Source organism: Erpetoichthys calabaricus, chromosome 1, assembly GCF_900747795.2.
Source record: "Erpetoichthys calabaricus chromosome 1, fErpCal1.3, whole genome shotgun sequence".
In the NCBI taxonomy this organism is placed as follows: Eukaryota; Metazoa; Chordata; class Cladistia; order Polypteriformes; family Polypteridae; genus Erpetoichthys; species Erpetoichthys calabaricus.
Genome location: NC_041394.2, coordinates 159,657,559 through 159,676,506, shown reverse-complemented (window position 1 = coordinate 159,676,506; position 18,948 = coordinate 159,657,559). Strand labels below are relative to the sequence as shown.

At 38.5% G+C, this 18,948-nt stretch overlaps 2 protein-coding genes across 7 annotated transcripts in view; one reads left to right on the top strand and one right to left on the bottom strand.

Moving 5' to 3' along the window:
* abcf1 (ATP-binding cassette, sub-family F (GCN20), member 1) overlaps nucleotides 1–18,948 on the bottom strand; it is a 546,353-nt gene that overhangs the window by 445,914 nt on the left and 81,491 nt on the right. The window lies entirely within an intron of this gene.
* The window catches only part of prr5b (proline rich 5b (renal)), a 137,067-nt gene that overhangs the window by 63,175 nt on the left and 54,944 nt on the right, over nucleotides 1–18,948 (top strand). For all 5 annotated transcript variants that reach the window (XM_051920562.1, XM_051920559.1, XM_028791352.2 and 2 more), the window contains one exon: nucleotides 9,267–9,347. In XM_051920562.1, coding sequence (XP_051776522.1) covers nucleotides 9,267–9,347 — 81 coding nt within the window. The remainder of the gene's footprint in view (nucleotides 1–9,266; nucleotides 9,348–18,948) is intronic.

The window sequence follows — 18,948 nt, the reverse complement described above, 5'->3', positions numbered from 1 at the left end:
CGATTCTAAATTGGCCCTAGTGTGTGCTTGGTGTGTGGGTGTGTTTGTGTGTGTCCTGCGGTGGGTTGGCACCCTGCCCAGGATTGGTTCCTGCCTTGTGCCCTGTGTTGGCTGGGATTGGCTCCAGCAGACCCCCGTGACCCTGTGTTCGGATTCAGCGGGTTGGAAAATGAATGGATGGATGGACTCATTGTGGGTTGTGTTTAGTAATGTTGAATTTCCAGTTTTTCATTTCAAACCTTTGCTGAGCAGTTTGTAAGTCCAAAAGTGGTGTGCAGCGTACAGTGCCGCCAGACTCTTAAGGAGCAGTATGTTTCCTATGTTTCCTTCATTCCATTTCTTAAAGAAAAAAAAAGTTTAGAAATCCCTAAAAATTATAGTGAGTTTTATGGTTGAGAAATCACATATGAAATTAATTTTAGCATCACTTTTACCAAACCGTATGTTAAAGGCAGCACTTCTCTTTTCTCTCATCACTGCCTATTTTTGTGATGTTATATTTCGCAAAACCTTGTGATATACGGACTGCCGAATGAGCACAGTGGCAGCGTGATGAAATATGCAGATAGGAATATCATTGTAATGTATACATGTGATGGAAAATATGTAGTGAACTGATAATAAATGTTTGCTCTGGAGAAAAATGTACATTTTGTAAAAAGCCAAAACTGCTGCACATCTGGATATCGTTACTAAGTGTATTAGAGCTACACCATGATGAAACAGAACGAAGCGCAATTTGTTGAACGTATGCTGTTGTTCAGTATATCGTAGACAGGGAACTATGGAGGTTGACATTTGGCGATGATGTTGTTGATAGACATTTATTCAAGTTCATTTTATGATGAGGCACTTATAATTTTAGGCTTTGCTATAAAGCATTGTGATTTTCAGCAGTTGTATAACAAATTTGAATCATTTTTATAACATTATCAAAACCCCTGTGGCCCTCCCTACTGATGGTCTCCTGATGTCACACATTACACAGTGCACAGTACACTAGCATGCCTCATAGCCTCCATTGTAAACTGCCATTGCAGGCAAGATATATTTTTTTTAATTTATAGAAAGCGTGGCAAATGCATATTTGTTTGTAGAAATAACTTTGACTTTAAAAATACCAAACTAATTGTTTAAGCCTTTTGAGTTACCTTATTATTCATATTCATCCATCCATTATCCAACCCGCTATATCCTAACGGGGGTCTGCTGGAGCCAATCCCAGCCAACGCAGTGCGCAAGACAGGAAACAAACCCCGGGCAGGGTGCCAGCCCACCGCAGGGCACACACACACACCAAGCACACACTAGGGACAATTTAGGATTGCCAATCCACCTAACCTGCATGTCATTGGACTGTTGGAGGAAACCGAAGCACCTGGAGGAAACCCACACAGACACAGGGAGAACATGCAAACTGCACGCAGGGAGGACCCAGGAAACGAACCCAGGTCTCCTTACTGCAAGGCACCAGTGCTACCCACTGCGCCACCATGCCACCCATTATTCATATCATTGCCACAAATAAAAAGAAGGTGTGTTATTTTGCCGTTTATTTACCATTGTCACTTATCCATTGCTTTTAATAAATTAATAAAGAATGTAAAGTACAATAACAATGCCATAGTTAAAGAGTATATTTAACTAGAGACAGAGACAATGGAGTACTGGCATTAGACTTCAGCACAAATTTAAAATGATTTAAAAAGTATAAAATTATACAAATTAAGAATCGTAACTGTTAGTTAGAATATATAGTTCAATAATGTGCTGTAATGAGTTATATCAAAGTTAGACCTGAAATCTTATATCATAATAATGTAGTTATTGTCAGAGATTTCAATTTATATCAAAATTAGACCTGAAATCTTATATCATAATAATGTAGTCATTGTCAGAGATTTCAATATCATTTTCATTAATTAAAGTAGTTACTCTGCTGTCATTTGAGTTATGGAAAAAGATGATCCGCTGTGGCAACCCTTAACGGGAGCAGCCGAAAGAAGAAGAAGAAGACTCTGCTGTCATTTGAGTGCAAGCCAGGAGGTGAAACCTTGATTGATAAAGCAAGCTAAAGTCAAAACTGGGAGATCAGAAAGCTCCCAAACCCTAACCAAAATTTTTTTCAAAAAGTCACAGTGATGGCAGACCATATCAGGGGACTTAGTTTTAGTTAGGTTATATAACTATTTATAAATTTGATTTTCTTTTTATAAATAGTTTTGGATGTACTTGCCTTGTCAAAGTGAGGAGCCTGGAAGAAATAGAAGGGCAACTGCATAGGGTCACGATTCAGGAAGAAGTGCACTTGGGTGGATGTAAGAGTTCGGGAGGCTGGTTTAATTGCACATGTGCCTGAGTTCAAATGTGCCAACATCATCAGTGTTGCCTTATCACTGTAGATAAAGAGCACTGGATTAGTTTCTAGCAAAGGTAGAGCCATGAGTGAATTAAGGGCCCAGAGAAAGGGCAGGAAAAGTTACTTGAGCAGAGTTCAGCAAAGGTACTTGGACAGGGGATTTTTTTGCATGTATAGCAAGTTCCTTTTTGATTGAATCACACAATGTTTTGGGCATAGTAACTTATAAACCCGTTGGAAGGGATTGGCTGTAGAAATCCCACAGACCTATAAAACAGCTCTGCTGTCACTAGAGGTTGTTTCTGTTTCTTCTTCTCATTCTAGTGACCTTCTGATTGCTCAGTGAGAGAGTAAGTAGTACTGTGTCTGTAGAAGACCCCCCCCCCCCCCCCCCGAAAAAGCCTATAAAGTGATGGTAGATAGTTTTTCTTATGGAAACTTTTTTTAACAGTTTTCAGGAAAGAAATATGGAAAAGATTTTAATTTTATGGGCTTTTTTGTTTTAATATTTTTGGTTTTGTTTGTACTTATTATAGTTTTGCTGATGTCATTGCACTTGAACTGTTTCTATTGATTATTGACTGTTTATTGCATGTTCTCCCCGTGTCTGCGTGGTTTTTCTCCAGGTGCTCCGGTTTCCTCCCACAGTCCAAAGACATGCAGGTTAGGTGCATTGGCTATCCTAAATTGTCCCTAGTGTGTGCTTGGTGTGGGGGTGTGTGTGTGAGTGTGTGCCCTGCGGTGGGCTGGTGTGCTCTGCCCGGGGTTTGTTTCCTGCCTTGTGCCCTGTGTTGGCTGGGATTGACTCCAGCAGACCCCCTTGACCCTGTAGTTAGGATATAGCTGGTTGGATAATGGATGGATGGATGGATGAATTGACTGTTTGACACTAGACTGATATTTGTTGGACTGCATGGAATAAACCAGGGGTCCTCAATCACAGTCCTGGAGGGCCGCAGTGGCTGCAGGTTTTTGCTCCAACCCAGTTGCATAATAAGAAGCACTTATTGCTCAAGTAACAGGTCTGCTTCACTTTAGTTGTGTCACTCGCTAAGATTTTGAACCCTTATTGCTTATTTTAGTCTTAAACAGCTGTATTCTTGGTTTTTAATTGCTCCTAATTAGCAACAACATGCAAATGACAAAAGAGACCATTTAGCTTGTGACCATTTACACCTGTGTGTATTTATCATGCACTATTGGATTTAATTAAATACTTGGAAGGAAAGTAAAGAGAAAAAAGTGAAGGACTGACATCCATTTTAGCCTTCAAATCATTTGAATGATCCATATTACTAACTGAGAATGCTAAACCGGATGGACGCAGGGACATCCGGCCATGGGCCGTGGCCGCAAAAGACGTACTGCGCAGGCGCCCCACAAACCCCCCCCCCCCCCTCCAAGCAACGGAAACTGGCCGGATGGAATGCAACGTAAACGCACGAAGCCATTGCACACTAAACGGGACACACACAAAGAAGAGGATTGAGACCCACGACACCCAAAGCCCCCCTCCAGTAACTGAAATAAGAAATGAGGCCACGTGCCCCTAGGACACCAAAAACAAAGGAGTCACACGCAGGCACACATAGCACACGAAACGGTTCGCGCACAAAAAGGACGATTCAGCCCCACGACACACAAACACCCCCTCCACTAACAGAAATAAAAACTCAGGCAACAAGCCCCCAGCACACAAAAAAAAACAAGCCGCGAGCGCCACACAAAGCCCATTGGACACGAAACAGGACAGACTACGGACATAGCACGCGAAACGTACACAAAAAGGACGATTCAGACCCACGACCACACTAACGATTGCGCCAGTTAGCTGACAGCGCGTTCAATAATAAGTCCACTTTTCATGAAAATTCATTGGGATTAATGAATGTCATTTGCAATCATTGTCATTCACTTAACTTCCCTGAAGAAACAAATGGCAATACAAGTAATGAATTTACACGTTGTTGTCAAAAAAGTCAAATTACACTGCCTCCTTTACATTCATATCCTGCATATCTACAGAAGCTTCTAACTAACGAAGTACCTGAAAGTAAAAACTTTAAGAACTGCATTACATCCTACAATAGTTCATTTGATTTTGCATCTACCGGAGTAAATATCAGGTCACCAAAAGGCAATGACCCATACTGCTTTTGCGTATGTGGACAAATATTACATCGCATTGGAACAGTACACCCTGAAACAAATCAAGAACGCAAATATGCACAAATCACGTCGGCACCTACAAAGCGCTTCTGAAACCGCGGAAGAAAAAATGTCTCGGCTCCAAAAACACGTCACTCCTTATTCCAAATACCGGTCCCAATCACAGAAACATCGGTATCCACTATGACAATGCACAGTAACAATACACGTGACATCCGTCTTGCCACACTATTAATTATAGATGAATGTACAATGGCATCCAGTCACTTAATCAACACCATTGATAAACTTCTACAAACGTTGATGAATAATAATATTCCCTTTGCGGGAAAGGTACTTTTATTAGGAGGACATTTTAGACAGTGCTTAACTATTACTCCACTTACAATGCGCTCAGCTATTGTTCAGTCCACCTTAAAATATGCGGACAATTGGCATTGCGTTGATGAATAATAATATTCCCTTTGGAGGAAAGGTACTTTTATTAGGAGTAGATTTTAGACAGTGCTTACCTATTGCTCCACATGCCATGCGCTCAGCTATTATTCAGTCCACCTTAAAATACGCGACGACGTCATATAAACAACACGAGACCGAACTACAATACATATACAGGCGCGAGACCTGATTGGTGATAATACGAGGAAATGAACAGTCCGCATATTAACAGTGAGTTCGATCCTACTTATTACTTATCCATATTCCTAATGATAAAGATCAAACAAGTCATCAATTCACGATCATGGATACAAAACTAGACGGCTCGAGTAACGGGACCACAAACACGAACCCGCATCAAAAAAAAAATTCACCTCGGCAAGCTTCTAAAACCGCGGAACAAAAAATGTTACGCAAACAATTGGCATTGCTTTCTAAAGATACACTTGGTACAAAACATGCGATTTCCAGATCCCGAATATAACAATTGGTTATTACAACTAGAACATTGTACACTCACCAATACAGATGGACTTCACCCAGATATTATTACAATTCCTCAACCCTTCATCTGCGACGACTTACTTACGGAGATATTTGGAACAGCGGTCTTATTAGACCAAATGCCCCTTTTAACACAACGAAGTATATTATGTCCAAAAAATATTACTGTTGATCACATTAATAACCAGGTCATTTCATTACTTCCTGGAGAGTCACACCTCTTTCTAAGCTCTGACAAAGTTGACTCTGATGACGACAATGACCATCTTAATTTCCCCTTAGCATATTTGAACACTATTAACCCAGCCGGATTACCACAACACAGTCTTAGCCTTAAAAATGGAACAATACTCATGCTATTAAGAAACCTTAACACTAAACAGGGTTTATGCAATGGTACACGTTTAGTCGTCTACACCATAACACACAATGTTATTCAAGCAACAGTTCTTACAGGATCACATGCTAACAATACTGTTCTAATTCCTAAAATTGACCTTTCAAGTTCTGACCTGGAATTACCTTTTACACTTAAACGGAAACAATTCCCCATTAAACCTGCCTTTGCCATGACCATCAACAAATCACAAGGACAAACCATGCACAAGGTTGGCATCTACCAATCTGAGCCCGTTTTTGTACATGGACAACTTTATGTGGCCTTCTCACAACTTCGACGTTCATCTGACGTTAAAGTTAAGGTCATAAATGCTCCATGCCAAGGAAAACTCATTCAAGGACAAGACACCATCTTTACTACTAATGTTGTTTACAAAGAAATTTTCCAATAAACCTTTACACTGTGCCAAACACTTTATTGTTTGCTTCCTATCTGCGTCATCTACACCTTCACACTATGCTATATCTCATTCATACATCACGCTCTTTGTAATTTCCCAACACCAGGGGTTGGCGAGCAAAGCGAGCAGGGGGCGGAGCCCCCTAGTATCCTTAGAAAGGGGAAGAAAATCTAGGATATGAGAATTACCTGACATAGCAGAGTTAAAGCACTAACAAGCTGTGAACTTAAATTATTGGTAAGAATTGCTTTCTAATTAAGCAACCAGGTTAGAACAAAAACCTGCAGCCACTGTGGCCCTCCAGGACTGTGATTGAGAACCCCAGAATAAACCATCAAAGCATGAGGATAACAGAATCATCAAATTCCCAGACGACTCTGCTGTGATTGGCTTCATCAGTGGCATTGATGATGCTGATCCAGCAGGGAGGTGAAAGACCTGACTAAATGGTGTCATAAAAACAACCTCTCCCTGAATATTGACAGAACAAAGGAGGTCATTGTTAACTTCTGAAAGAACAAAGGCAGTCACACTCCACTCCACATCAATGACTCCCCTGTCCAGAAGTTAGCAGCTTCTGGTTCCTGGGTGTCCTGATCAGCAACTGCCTTTTGTGCTCTGTCAGCACCAAATAATTACTCCAAAAGGCTCAGCAAATGCTTTTTTTTCATATGGAGGCTAAAGAGCTTTGTTTTGGAAACCAAAACACTAGTAAACTTTTACTGCTCCACTATTGATAGTATCCTGACCAAATGCATCACAATGTAGTTTGATAACCTCACTTGCCAGGATTGTAAACTCATCCACAGGACTGTCCATACAGCTTCTAAAATCACTGGGGCTGATCACAGCTTTTGGACCACAGCAGCTGCTGTCAATAACAGGCTTGTATGTTGTAGTAACATGGCCAGATGTACATTTAAAGGCTTTAATATTTGAATACAGCAGGTCCAGCTTGTTTTGTTCACAAAAGAAACATGCTGTTTGAAGTTTGTTCCATCCATAATTGCGTAGTTCAAGTCACAAGCATTCAGAAAGACTCATCTTTACAGTACTGATAACAGAGTGAATCATTTCTGCTACCAAATTTAAAAATAAACATCAACAGGTTGATGCAAGCCTTTCTAGGCAGTAACATAGATGAGTTCAGGCAACATTTCAAGGTCTGGATCATACATATCAGCTTTTATTGTAACGTACTCGCTTCTTATATTTCTCATTCACATAAATCTCCAGTTGCCCCTCCTGCTTTTTCCACTCTTTCTGAACGTATCGGATGTAACCCATCCACCATTAATTAGCTTGTGAAACTGCAGGTTTAAGCCGATTCGCCGCAGTAACAAAAATGCTGTATTATGTAACCAGTGACATCTGTCAAATCTGCTGCTTGTCCAAAAGACAGTTGAAATGGGTCTATCTTTGGGCAAATCCTCAGGTTTAAAACACCATTTAAGAAAATTATAGTAACTTATAGTAATAAGCCAGAGGCCATCTTAACATTATTAATTAGGTTTAGGTTTAGGTTTAGGTTTAGGTTTATTTGTCATATATAGGTTAACACAGGGTCAACATACAATGAAATGTGTATGACGAGAAAAACAAGTCACTCAGCCTAGATCCAATAAAGCTAAAAAAATAATTTAAAAAATAATTAAAAAAAAAAAAAAATTTACAAGTTAAAAATAGACAAACCATATAAAATAAAATGTGTACGTATAAAAGAAGTTATAGAGCAATATGAGTTGGATGAGCAGCAAGAACAAATGACAGTTATTGCACAGATAATGTTTTATAAGTACAGATGCATATTCCATAAAGTGCAGATGCATGTTCCAGTCAGTATTCAGAGTATGTGCAGGTACAGTTTGTGTGTGAGTAGTGCAATGTAGATGTAATGTAAGTGTATGTAAGTGTTCAGGTGTTGCTGTTGAAGAGTCGAATGGCCTGGTGGTAAAAACTGTTCTTAAGTCTTGTAGTCCGAGCAGCCAGACTCCTATATCGTCTGCCAGACGGTAACAAGGAGAACAGCTGGCGTGCTGGATGGCTGGGGTCCTTTATGATGCTGCTTGTCTTACGCAGGCACCGATGTGCCCGTGATGTGCTCTGCTGCCTTCACCACTCTCTGTAGTGATTTCCGGCTGCTGGCAGAGCAGCTCCCATGCCAGACGGTAATGCAGCCCGTCAGCAGACTCTCGACCACACTCCTGTAAAAGTTTGAGGTGATGTTGGCATTCATGCCAAACTTCCTCAGCCTCCTCAGGAAGTAGAGCCGCTGGCGAGCTTTCTTAACCACAGTGTCTATGTGAAGGGTCCACGAGAGATCCTCGGTGATGTTTACTCTGAGGAACTTGAAGCTGTTAACCCTTTCAACTTCTACGCCGCTTATGTAGATGGCCTGGTGTTCTCTGCCTTGTTGCTTCCAATAGTCCATGATCATCTCCTTGGTTTTGCAGACGTTAAGAGACAAGTTGTTATCCAGGCATTAATAATATTAATAAAAAAGATGAATAAAAAAAAACTAAAAATAAAAGAGAGCTTCTGTAAAAAGGTTACCGCATAAAGAGGCATTATTGCTGATATTACTAATATTGGATACCAGCAAGGCATTTTTTGTGTTGTGGATTTTGCTTGACTAGTTCTTCTCCATATCATATAATATACAATATTCATCTAAAATGTACCTGCAGAAAAGTCAGGAGTAGAAATGCTTCTGCCAATATTTTAAATTTGCTGTGAAACTGTGTAAAATTGGTTTACACAGATAGTAGGTAGTAGCTAATTAAGCAATTAATGGCAGATAAGCGAGGGTGAAATGACTGAATGAACTAATGTGGCTGCACTCTATCAAATAATAAAAATCAGAGTCTCGAGGTTTCAGAAATATATGAATAACACCATGAGAACTCTGTAAGGACCTGTAAGGAATTCTGTCAGAGAGTTTAGAAAAACGGAGAAATTTATTTTAATATAATGCATTTTATTTATTATTTTTGCAGTATCCACAATGGTGTAATATCTGTGTTCCAGCGTAAAGGACTACAAGACAATGAACTGTACAATCTTAATGAGGGAGTAAGGTGAGTATTTTCACCTTTGTTTTAATTAGTTGTATTTTAAGTGAAAATACAATTGACATTCATTCAGTGTTTGCTCCCACACCTACAAATTATGTGAAGAGGTGTCCTGCATTTCAAAAGCAGCGAGTGTTAATTATGTGATGCTGAAATTAGCCTTTTCTTTTTGGCTCTTTAATTGTTGTTATAGTCAGTCCCCCAACAGTATAGAACATTTGTCAGCAAAACTGACTGCACAATAGTTAAGAGTTTTTTCATGGCCATAACAACTGTATGTTTATTCTGTATATGACAACAAACAGGTACAATTTCTTTGTTATACAGAAGGTAAAGGCAAAAGAAGATAAGAAGAACTCTTTTTTTTCCTTTCTAAATGTAATGGGTTCTCTTACTACTCTCAATGTATGTTGTGTATGTACCGTATGTGTGAAATAATGAGACATAAAACAAATGCTCTGAGAAAGGCTGTTCCTTCTTTGCTATTTCTATATATATTGGAAGGTACCCATTGAACTCTTTCTTCAGTTATGTACCTTTCCAGTGGTATTTACAATATATCATTTTATGTAATATTTTATATTGTATGTTACATCATGCAATGACTATTATAGTGGAAGGCTAAGAATATAGCTTATTGCCTGGAAGACTCCCAGTCTTAAATGAAATATATATATGTCTGGTCATCTGGATGTACTTATTAGTGCTTTTGCAGACATGAGAAAATCAATAATACTGTAAATTTATGAGCTTGGTATTGCATTCAGGAATGCTATGATGTTCTTAATAATAGCAGTGAAGGAAGAGTGACATGCAAAAAGTCTATATATATATATATATGTGTGTGTGTATATATGGATAGTATATGTATAAAATAGATAGAACTTTATTTGTCCCAGGGGAAATTTGGCTTTTTAAAGACGCTCCTTAAATACATAAATAGATAAATATCTATATACACATTATGGTCTGAACACACACCAGAATGACAAAAAAGGAATAAAATTTTGAAATGAAAGAAATCTTCTTACTTGGTTGTCACAGTCACAGTGCGGCATTATGCAGACATTGGTATAAAGGAGCCCCAGTAGCTTTTCTTGACACACTTCTGCTGAATTGAATTGTTGGTTGAAAGTACTCTCTGTTAGTGTGTTAGAAAGCAGATGTGCAGCATTGTTTTAAAGGCACTCCGTTTAATTATTTATTTATTTTTTTAATTCTCTTCTTTGCTACTACCTTCAGGGGACCAGAGTGTGTCACTTAACTGACCCTGCCCTTTTAATTAGCTTGTTGATTTGGTGGGCCTCTCTTGAGGTGATGTTACCATCCCAGCACACCACAGCATAAATAACTGCACCAGCCATCACAGAGAACATACGAAAGATGTCACTTCCCACATTAAAGGAACACATTCTCCTGAGGAACAACAGCCTGCTCTGTCCTTTCATATATAGTTTCTCTGTGTTCTGAGACCAGTCTAACCTGTCACTAATGTGGATCCCCAAGTACTTGTAGGAGAGCACCATCTCCACATCCTCTCCCTGAACAGTGACCAGTCATAGAGGCTCTTTGTGGTATAATGAAGTCAATAACCACTTCCTGTTTTTGCTGATGTTAAGGTGCAGACAATTCCCTTTGCACCAAGATTCAAAGTTCTCCACCTTACTCCTATACTGTGTCTCATCCCCCTTATCAATATAACCCATAAGTGCAGAATAGTCTGGGAATATCTGCAAGTAACAAGACCTGGTGTTATAATTATAGTCTGAGGTGCACAGACTGAAAAGGAAAGAAGACAGGACTGTTCCTTGTGGTGCTCCAGTTGTGCTCACATCCATATCAAAAACACAGTCTTTTAGTGTCACAAACTGTGGTCTGTCCAACAGACAGTCAATTATCCAGAACACCATATACTATTCTACCTGCACATCTCTGAATTTACCCCTTAATAAGGATGGCTGGTTGGCATTGAAGGTACTGGAAAAATCAAAAAGCGTAATCCTTACAGTGCTGCCAGCTTTGTCCAGAAGAATAAGCTTTGTGGAGCAGCAGATTGCTGGTGGTCCACCATAAGAAGGTCTTCTTGAAGTGAGATGTAAGTGCCACTGGTCTGTAGTCATTAGGCGAAGAGACGCCTGCCTTGTTTGGAACAGGAACGATGCATGATGTTTTCCCCAGCAGTAGTACTTTCTTAAGCCTTAAAGGCAGACTGAACAAGTGACAGAGGACACCACCAAATTGGTCAACACAGACCTTAAGAACTCGAAGACTGACTCCATCTGGTCCCACAACTTTTCCTGTATGGAGCTGAGTCAGTTGTCTCTTTACTTGGCATTCAGTTATGGTCAGTGGTGGATTTGTTACTGGCCATTCCAGTTAATGTGGTAGGAGTTGTTGATGTAGTAGGGATGGTGCGGGGGGACCGGTCATTGGAAGAGGTGTATATACTGCAGTGTAAATACATACATACATGCATACATACAGTATATACTTGGAGTTATACATTGTTTTCCCACAATCCCACCAATGTGTGATACTATACTTTTCTATTAAGTATGCAACAGAAGTGTAACTTACTTATGACGGACCGCCTTTATTTTCTTTAACCCCACTCTTCACTGAAAACTACAGTGCATCCGGAAAGTATTCACAATGCATCTCTTTTTCCACATTTTGTTATGTTACAGCCTTATTTCAAAATGGATTAAATTCATTTTTTTCCTCAGAATTCTACACACAACACCCCATAATGACAACGTGAAAAAAGTTTACTTGAGGTTTTTGCAAATTTATTAAAAATAAAAAAACTGAGAAATCACATGTACATAAGTATTCACAACCTTTGCTCAATACTTTGTCGATGCACCTTTGGCAGCAATTATAGCCTCAAGTCTTTTTGAATATGATGCCACAAGCTTGGCACACCTATCCTTGGCCAGTTTCGCTCATTCCTCTTTGCAGCACCTCTCAAGCTCCATCAGGTTGGATGGGAATCGTCGGTGCACAGCCATTTTAAGATCTCTCCAGAGATGTTCAATCGGATTCAAGTCTGGGCTCTGGCTGGGCCACTCAAGTACATTCACAGAGTTGTCCTGAAGCCCTGAAGCCACTCCTTTGATATCTTGGCTGTGTGCTTAGGGTCGTTGTCCTGTTGAAAGATGAACCGTCGCCCCAGTCTGAGGTCAAGAGCGCTCTGGAGCAGGTTTTCATCCAGGATGTCTCTGTACATTGCTGCAGTCATTGTTCCCTTTATCCTGACTAGTCTCCCAGTTCCTGCCGCTGAAAAACATCCCCACAGCATGATGCTGCCACCACCATGCTTCACTGTAGGGATGGTATTGGCCTGGTGATGAGTGGTGCCTGGTTTCCTCCAAACGTGACGCCTGGCATTCACACCAAAGAGTTCAATCTTTGTCTCATCAGACCAGAGAATTTTCTTTCTCATGGTCTAAGAATCCTTCAGGTGCCTTTTGGCAAACTCCAGGTGGGCTGCCATGTTCCTTTTACTAAGGAGTGGCTTCTGTCTGGCCACTCTACCATACAGGCCTGATTGGTGGATTGCTGCAGAGATGGTTGTCCTTCTGGAAGGTTCTTCTCTCTCCACTGAGGACCTCTGGAGCTCTGACAGAGTGACCATCGGGTTCTTGGTTACCTCCCTGACTAAAGCCCTTCTCCCCCGATCGCTCAGTTTAGATGGCTGGCCAGCTCTAGGAAGAGTCCTGGTGGTTTCGAACTTCTTCCACTTACAGATGATGTAGGCCACTGTGCTCATTGGGACCTTCAAAGTAGCAGACATTTTTCTGTAACCTTCCCCAGATTTGTGCCTCGAGACAATCCTGTCTCGGAGGTCTACAGACAATTCCTTTGACTTCATGCTTGGTTTGTGCTCTGACATGAACTGTCAACTGTGGGACCTTATATAGACAGGTGTGTGCCTTTCCAAATCATGTCCAATCAACTGAATTTACCACAGGTGGACTCCAATTAAGCTGCAGAAACATCTCAAGGATGATCAAGGGAAACAGGATGCACCTGAGCTCAATTTTGAGCTTCATGGTAAAGGCTGTGAATACTTATGTACATGTGCTTTCTCAATTTTTTTATTTTTAAGAAATTTGCAAAAATCTTAAGTAAACTTTTTTCACGTTGTCATTATGGGGTGTTATGTGTAGAATTCCGAGGAAAAAAATGAATTTAATCCATTTTGGAATAAGGCTGTAACATAACAAATTGTGGAAAAAGTGATGCGCTGTGAATACTTTCTGAATGCTCTGTATATTATTTTATGTTGTTTCTAGTTTGAGCTTTTGAGTATGATGTAATTTTGAATTCATTGTGCCAATAAATGTGTCTTTCTCAATAAATGTCAAATAGATGTCAAATAGTTCAGTAATGAAATGTCACTGTTTCATATGGACACATAACATATATGGAAAGAACATTGTTATCATTTCTTTAACTGTTTTTTTTTTTATACATTTAGCTTATGGTTAGACTGACCATGATATATTTTTCTTCATATACGATCATGCGAAACATGCTATTTTTAATGCTGGTATGAAATTGCATATATGTATCTCTTATCCACTACTGGCATGTACAAAACCCCCACAAATACTATATAATGAGGCCTTATATAGCCTTCTTATCATAGAGATTGTTATTAGTGCACTGTAGAAAATTCCATGTACACATTATACCAACAAAAAAAAATCAAATCACTGCATTGAATGCACATCACTATCAAAAAATAATAAGATATCAGATCAGAATATATTAAAGTGTCATTGACCAGTACATCTTATAGTAAAATAAGTTTAAAAAGGTTATTTTTAACTGGTGCTTCATGTCTAACTGTTTGTTGTGAAGGTGGTATTTTTCACTTGGACTTGTTTTTCTTAGGGTACATATGTAGCTAACGTATACTTCTGGCAAGCAAGTTTATTGATATAGCAATGAGCTTCACAATAACCAGACATCTAATTGGTTGAATTGTAGCAGTGCTACTTAATTTTTGTTCATTTATTTTGTCTGTTCATTGTTTGCTGTCTGCTGTTGTCCCTTTAAATATTTTTTAATTGTCAGATGTATAAAAGTGAGAAATAATGGGGAATACAATAATTGACAACTGCTGGCCCTTTGAGGCAGGGCGTTCTGTTTCAGTCAAGCATGTCCAGGTCATTTCTCTCTCTGTATATATATAGGACTTCAGAGCTTTGCTTGGTCTCTGTCTTATCTCTATATTCTCCAACATCTTTGGTTATAGCTACAACAAATGCAGTTTTTGAAGACCATTGCCAGTGCCCACCTTATCAAATTACAAGTTCTACAAAAAGGGATCTTTTCCTCTTCATACCTAAAAGCACTTTACATCTATTTGGATTGTATTTATTCTGATGAAATTGGTTTGGTCTATACACTTTGGGTTGGTAGCATCAATTTGGTCTTTTTTCTGTTATTTTTCTTTGAGGCTTTACTGTCCTTCCTTTATTCCAGCCAGAATGAATGTCCTTCCTTCTTGGCACTTTCAAGGTGTAGCAGCCAGTCGAGTTATTTTAAGTAACTCTTTATTTTCTTTGCTTAAGTTACCTCATGGAGAAATTAGTCATTTCTTAAAATACGGAGCTAATAAGGATTGTTTCGACTTGGAACACCTAAACTGGGGCTAATATAAGGGACTGTTCTGGGAAACACTTCTTATGATAAGACAAACTGTAACAAAGACAAATGTAAAATAGCACTCTGTTTAAAATTATTTTACAAAATTTTAATGTCAAGAAAAAAGCAGAAATTAACTGAAAGTTCCAGTAATGAGCTTTCTTGCATTATACAAGAAATACAACCTTTAAATGTCAGTTCACTTCTCATTAAACTGTGTTTTGATGTGCCCTAGAAGAGAATTGTTTCTGCAGGGTCTGATCTATGGCAGCCAGGGCAGAACCAGGAAGTGAGAAGAAGAGAGAGTATTCTATTTGACTGTTTTCTTAACTTGTAGGAAGATTGCTGTGTAATGAAATGATAATTCCTCCCTTTACCCTGCTGATGTATTATATTTAATAAGCTAACTTTTGAAGTCATTAAGGTGAATGTGACTTAGAGACTGGGAGAGCAACACATAAATGAACTGTGGTCTCAAGTGTTTTAAAGACCACAGGGACCATTTTATTTACAATACTGACCATTCACCATACAAGCACATTAAACTACAGTAATTTAATATGAAATGAAGAAACTACTGTATTTCTTCAGCAATGGTGGAAATAATATTTACAACTCTAAAAAGTTTAGGATAACTTCATTTATTTAACACCTCATATGCATGTAACTACTCACTTGAAATTATCCAGTGTGCACTTGAAAATATCTGGTGCACACTTGAAATTATAAGGTGCACAAATCTTGCGAGGTGGAGTGGAAGAGGCAGTAAGAAACCAAATGAAGGAAGAAAAAGAGTGTTTATTGTTCTATACAGTGTGTTTTACATATACTTGTGGCTGTGGTGGTGGGAAATGCTTGTTGAGAAGAGTTTTCACTAATAAAATACTCTGGGTATTTACTTTGTTTCCGTGCATGTTTGTATTGGGTGTTTGAGGAGCTGGAGTGCCCCCTGGTGTCCACAAGCCTTAGGGCTTCTTGTTTTCTCCTTTGCTGATTTTGGGCTCTTGCAATACTTAAACAGTAATCCTTTTCCTTTTCTAATAGTATTTTCCATTTAAAAAAAACAGCAACATAAAAAGTATAGTTTGTTGAACCTGCTGAGCCTACATGACTACGCTACAAAATTCAGCAATAGGTACAAAATTTTAAACCATCCATTAGTCCATTACATTTCCTGCAATTCTGTAAAGTCAATTCGTACAACAATCATCTGAAGCCATTTTTATCCTATGTATTCTTTTTCTTTGTTACCTTGTGATGGGCCACTGTTATGATATAAGCCATAATCATCTAATTTTGATACAGAATTTGTGGAACATTAGAGAGCCAAGAAATTTACAATAAAATAGTAGAAATGTATTCATTAATTGATAAGACAAAAATTCAGTGGGCAAAAGCACAGCTGGCCATATATAAAATTTAGACAAAGGTAAAATTCAAAATCATAAACAAGACATGTTCCTGCAATCCAATAAATATGCAAGAGAACAGAAACACAAAAAAAAACTTTATAAGACAAAATATACCGATAAAGTATACAGATGCTTACGAATCATATGACTGATGAATGCATAAAGCACCTTAACATGATGAACCTGGTCAAAGGCACAATGCTCAGAGGGCATGGCAAACAGTAGGAAGCATGTGAAGGGTGTGCTGAAGGTTGGAGATTACTAGGGATAATTAAGCACACTTTAGATTATTCTGGGCTCTTCTATTTAAAGTCAAAGCCCTGTTTCTATTCTCCTTTGAGTTTTGTTCTTTTTTTTTTTCCTTCTCGGGCCTTGAGTTTTTCATCTGTGACTTTTGTCTTGCAATACAATGCTGCGTCCTTGCATGATCTTTTTACTACTATATTTTTGCATGATTGGTGGTCTGACCTTACTATATAATAGGTCCTACCTCACATTTTCAAATTCACCTTTAAGTATCCATCCATCCATTATCCAACCTGCTATATCCTAACTACAGGGTCACGGGGGTCTGCTGGAGCCAATCCTTTAAGTAATACCACAAGCAATTCTTGTCCTCCTGTCTTGATTGTACCTCTGCATAAACTAAAATGAAAAGGTGAATGAACAAAAGAAGCTGAATGCCTAATGTAAATTGGTGTTAGCTCAAGGTAGCATTAAAAGTAGTAGTTCGTCCTTTTTCCTGGACTTTTCACTGAAATAAGTTTGATTTTAATTCTGTGATGAACTTGTTCTAGAAATGATGAATCTTAGTGGAATGAGTTAGCATCGGAAACATGCAATCAGTCAGTGGAATATCATATGAAATACATTATTGATGGAAAACAAAACTCAATCGATAAAAGTGCTATGAATTTTTTTTTCCTTAACCACTTTGGGATAACAATTTCATTGTCTCACTAGATTGCAGGGTTTATCTTAGAGCAGTGTTTCTCAACTTGTATGGCCTTGAGACTTAGTTTTACCTCTAAATTCCTTAATAACACACAGACAACATTTGAAGAGAGTTTTTTCCCCCCTCTGTGAACTGAGTGTGCTTACAAGAGCGGTGGAAATGATGAAATGAGTGTAGTTTGGAATAGGGAAAAATATTGAACAGTGTTGAAAAAAAAAAACACACACAAAAATAAATCCAACGCAAATTAACAGTTGGATCCAAGCCATGATTTAATAGAATAAAATATGATTTTCAGATTTTTTATGCTGTTTTTCAGAATGTGATAAGAACAAAACAGGGCAGTACTTTAGAGTGAGTAAAACTAATTAGTAACTTTTGTTGGTAGACATTTATTCAGATCAACTGTATACTGAGGCGGCACCAATTTTTGACTTTGATGCTAATTGGGAATTAAGGTTTTTAGCAGTTTTTAGCTTTGAATGAATCAACTTTAAATCACCTTTGTAACATTACTGAACACCGTTTTAACATTTACATTTATTTGGCCAAGACCCTTATCCAAAGCGACTTACAACATTTGAGACACAATTAGTTACATTTCTTTTCTTTTTCCAATTGGAGCATGGGCGGGTGAAGTGACTTATTCAGGGTCATACAGTGTCATTGGTGGGATGTAAACCGAAGCCTCAGGGTTTGAAGTCCAAAGCCTTAACCACTACACCACAATGCCTTAATGGGAGAAGTTTAGGTCATTTCTGCTGCTTCTTTTTTCATTGTTAATTTTAGTCAATTGCTGCACCTGAAAGACGATCCATCACTTCTAACCCTCTGTTTCATGTGCAGGTTTATTCTGAAGTAGAGTATGCTGTATTATCTATTTTGATGTTCTTACTGCTGAAACAAATGGGTTTTACAGGTCAGGACAATGTTATTTGGACATTAAAAGATAATTTAGTATAACATACTATTTGATTTGAAAGCCTCATAAGAATGGAAACACAGCTTTGGATTCAAATTAAAGGAAGAATACTGGAAGAAAATTGTATCACTCATTAGTCTCTCCATTTTAGGGGCCTGCAATGGTATCTGTTGCATTGCAGTCAAGATGAATTCCCTGCAATCTGATCGATCCTCCAAAAAATCCTAACAGATAAAATGCGTTACAGTATATTCTTGAATTGTTTTTGTGGATTGTCAATTGCTGCAGTACTGGAGTTTCTTTCGCACCAACAACACCAAGGACTGTATGTAGCATGTTAAACAATAAGCAGCTCAACTAAACTAATATTAGCCCCTTATAAAAAAATACAAATATTGGTTACAGACAAGTACTTATTTGAATAGTACTTTTGATACATCTGATTAACCAATGGCTCTATAACTGAGGCTTGTTGACGTAGAAAGTTTCCTTGGCAATGTTGGGTAACTCAGCTAGTATAGTATACTGTAAGTGTAAAAGGTAGCTAGAATTTGTATGGTTTGAAAAAAAGGTTTCTATTACTCTCCTCTCAACTTCCTTGGGTGGTGTTTTGACACCTTTCTTCAAAGAGAAAAGGGCAGATCTGAACATGTTTAATGT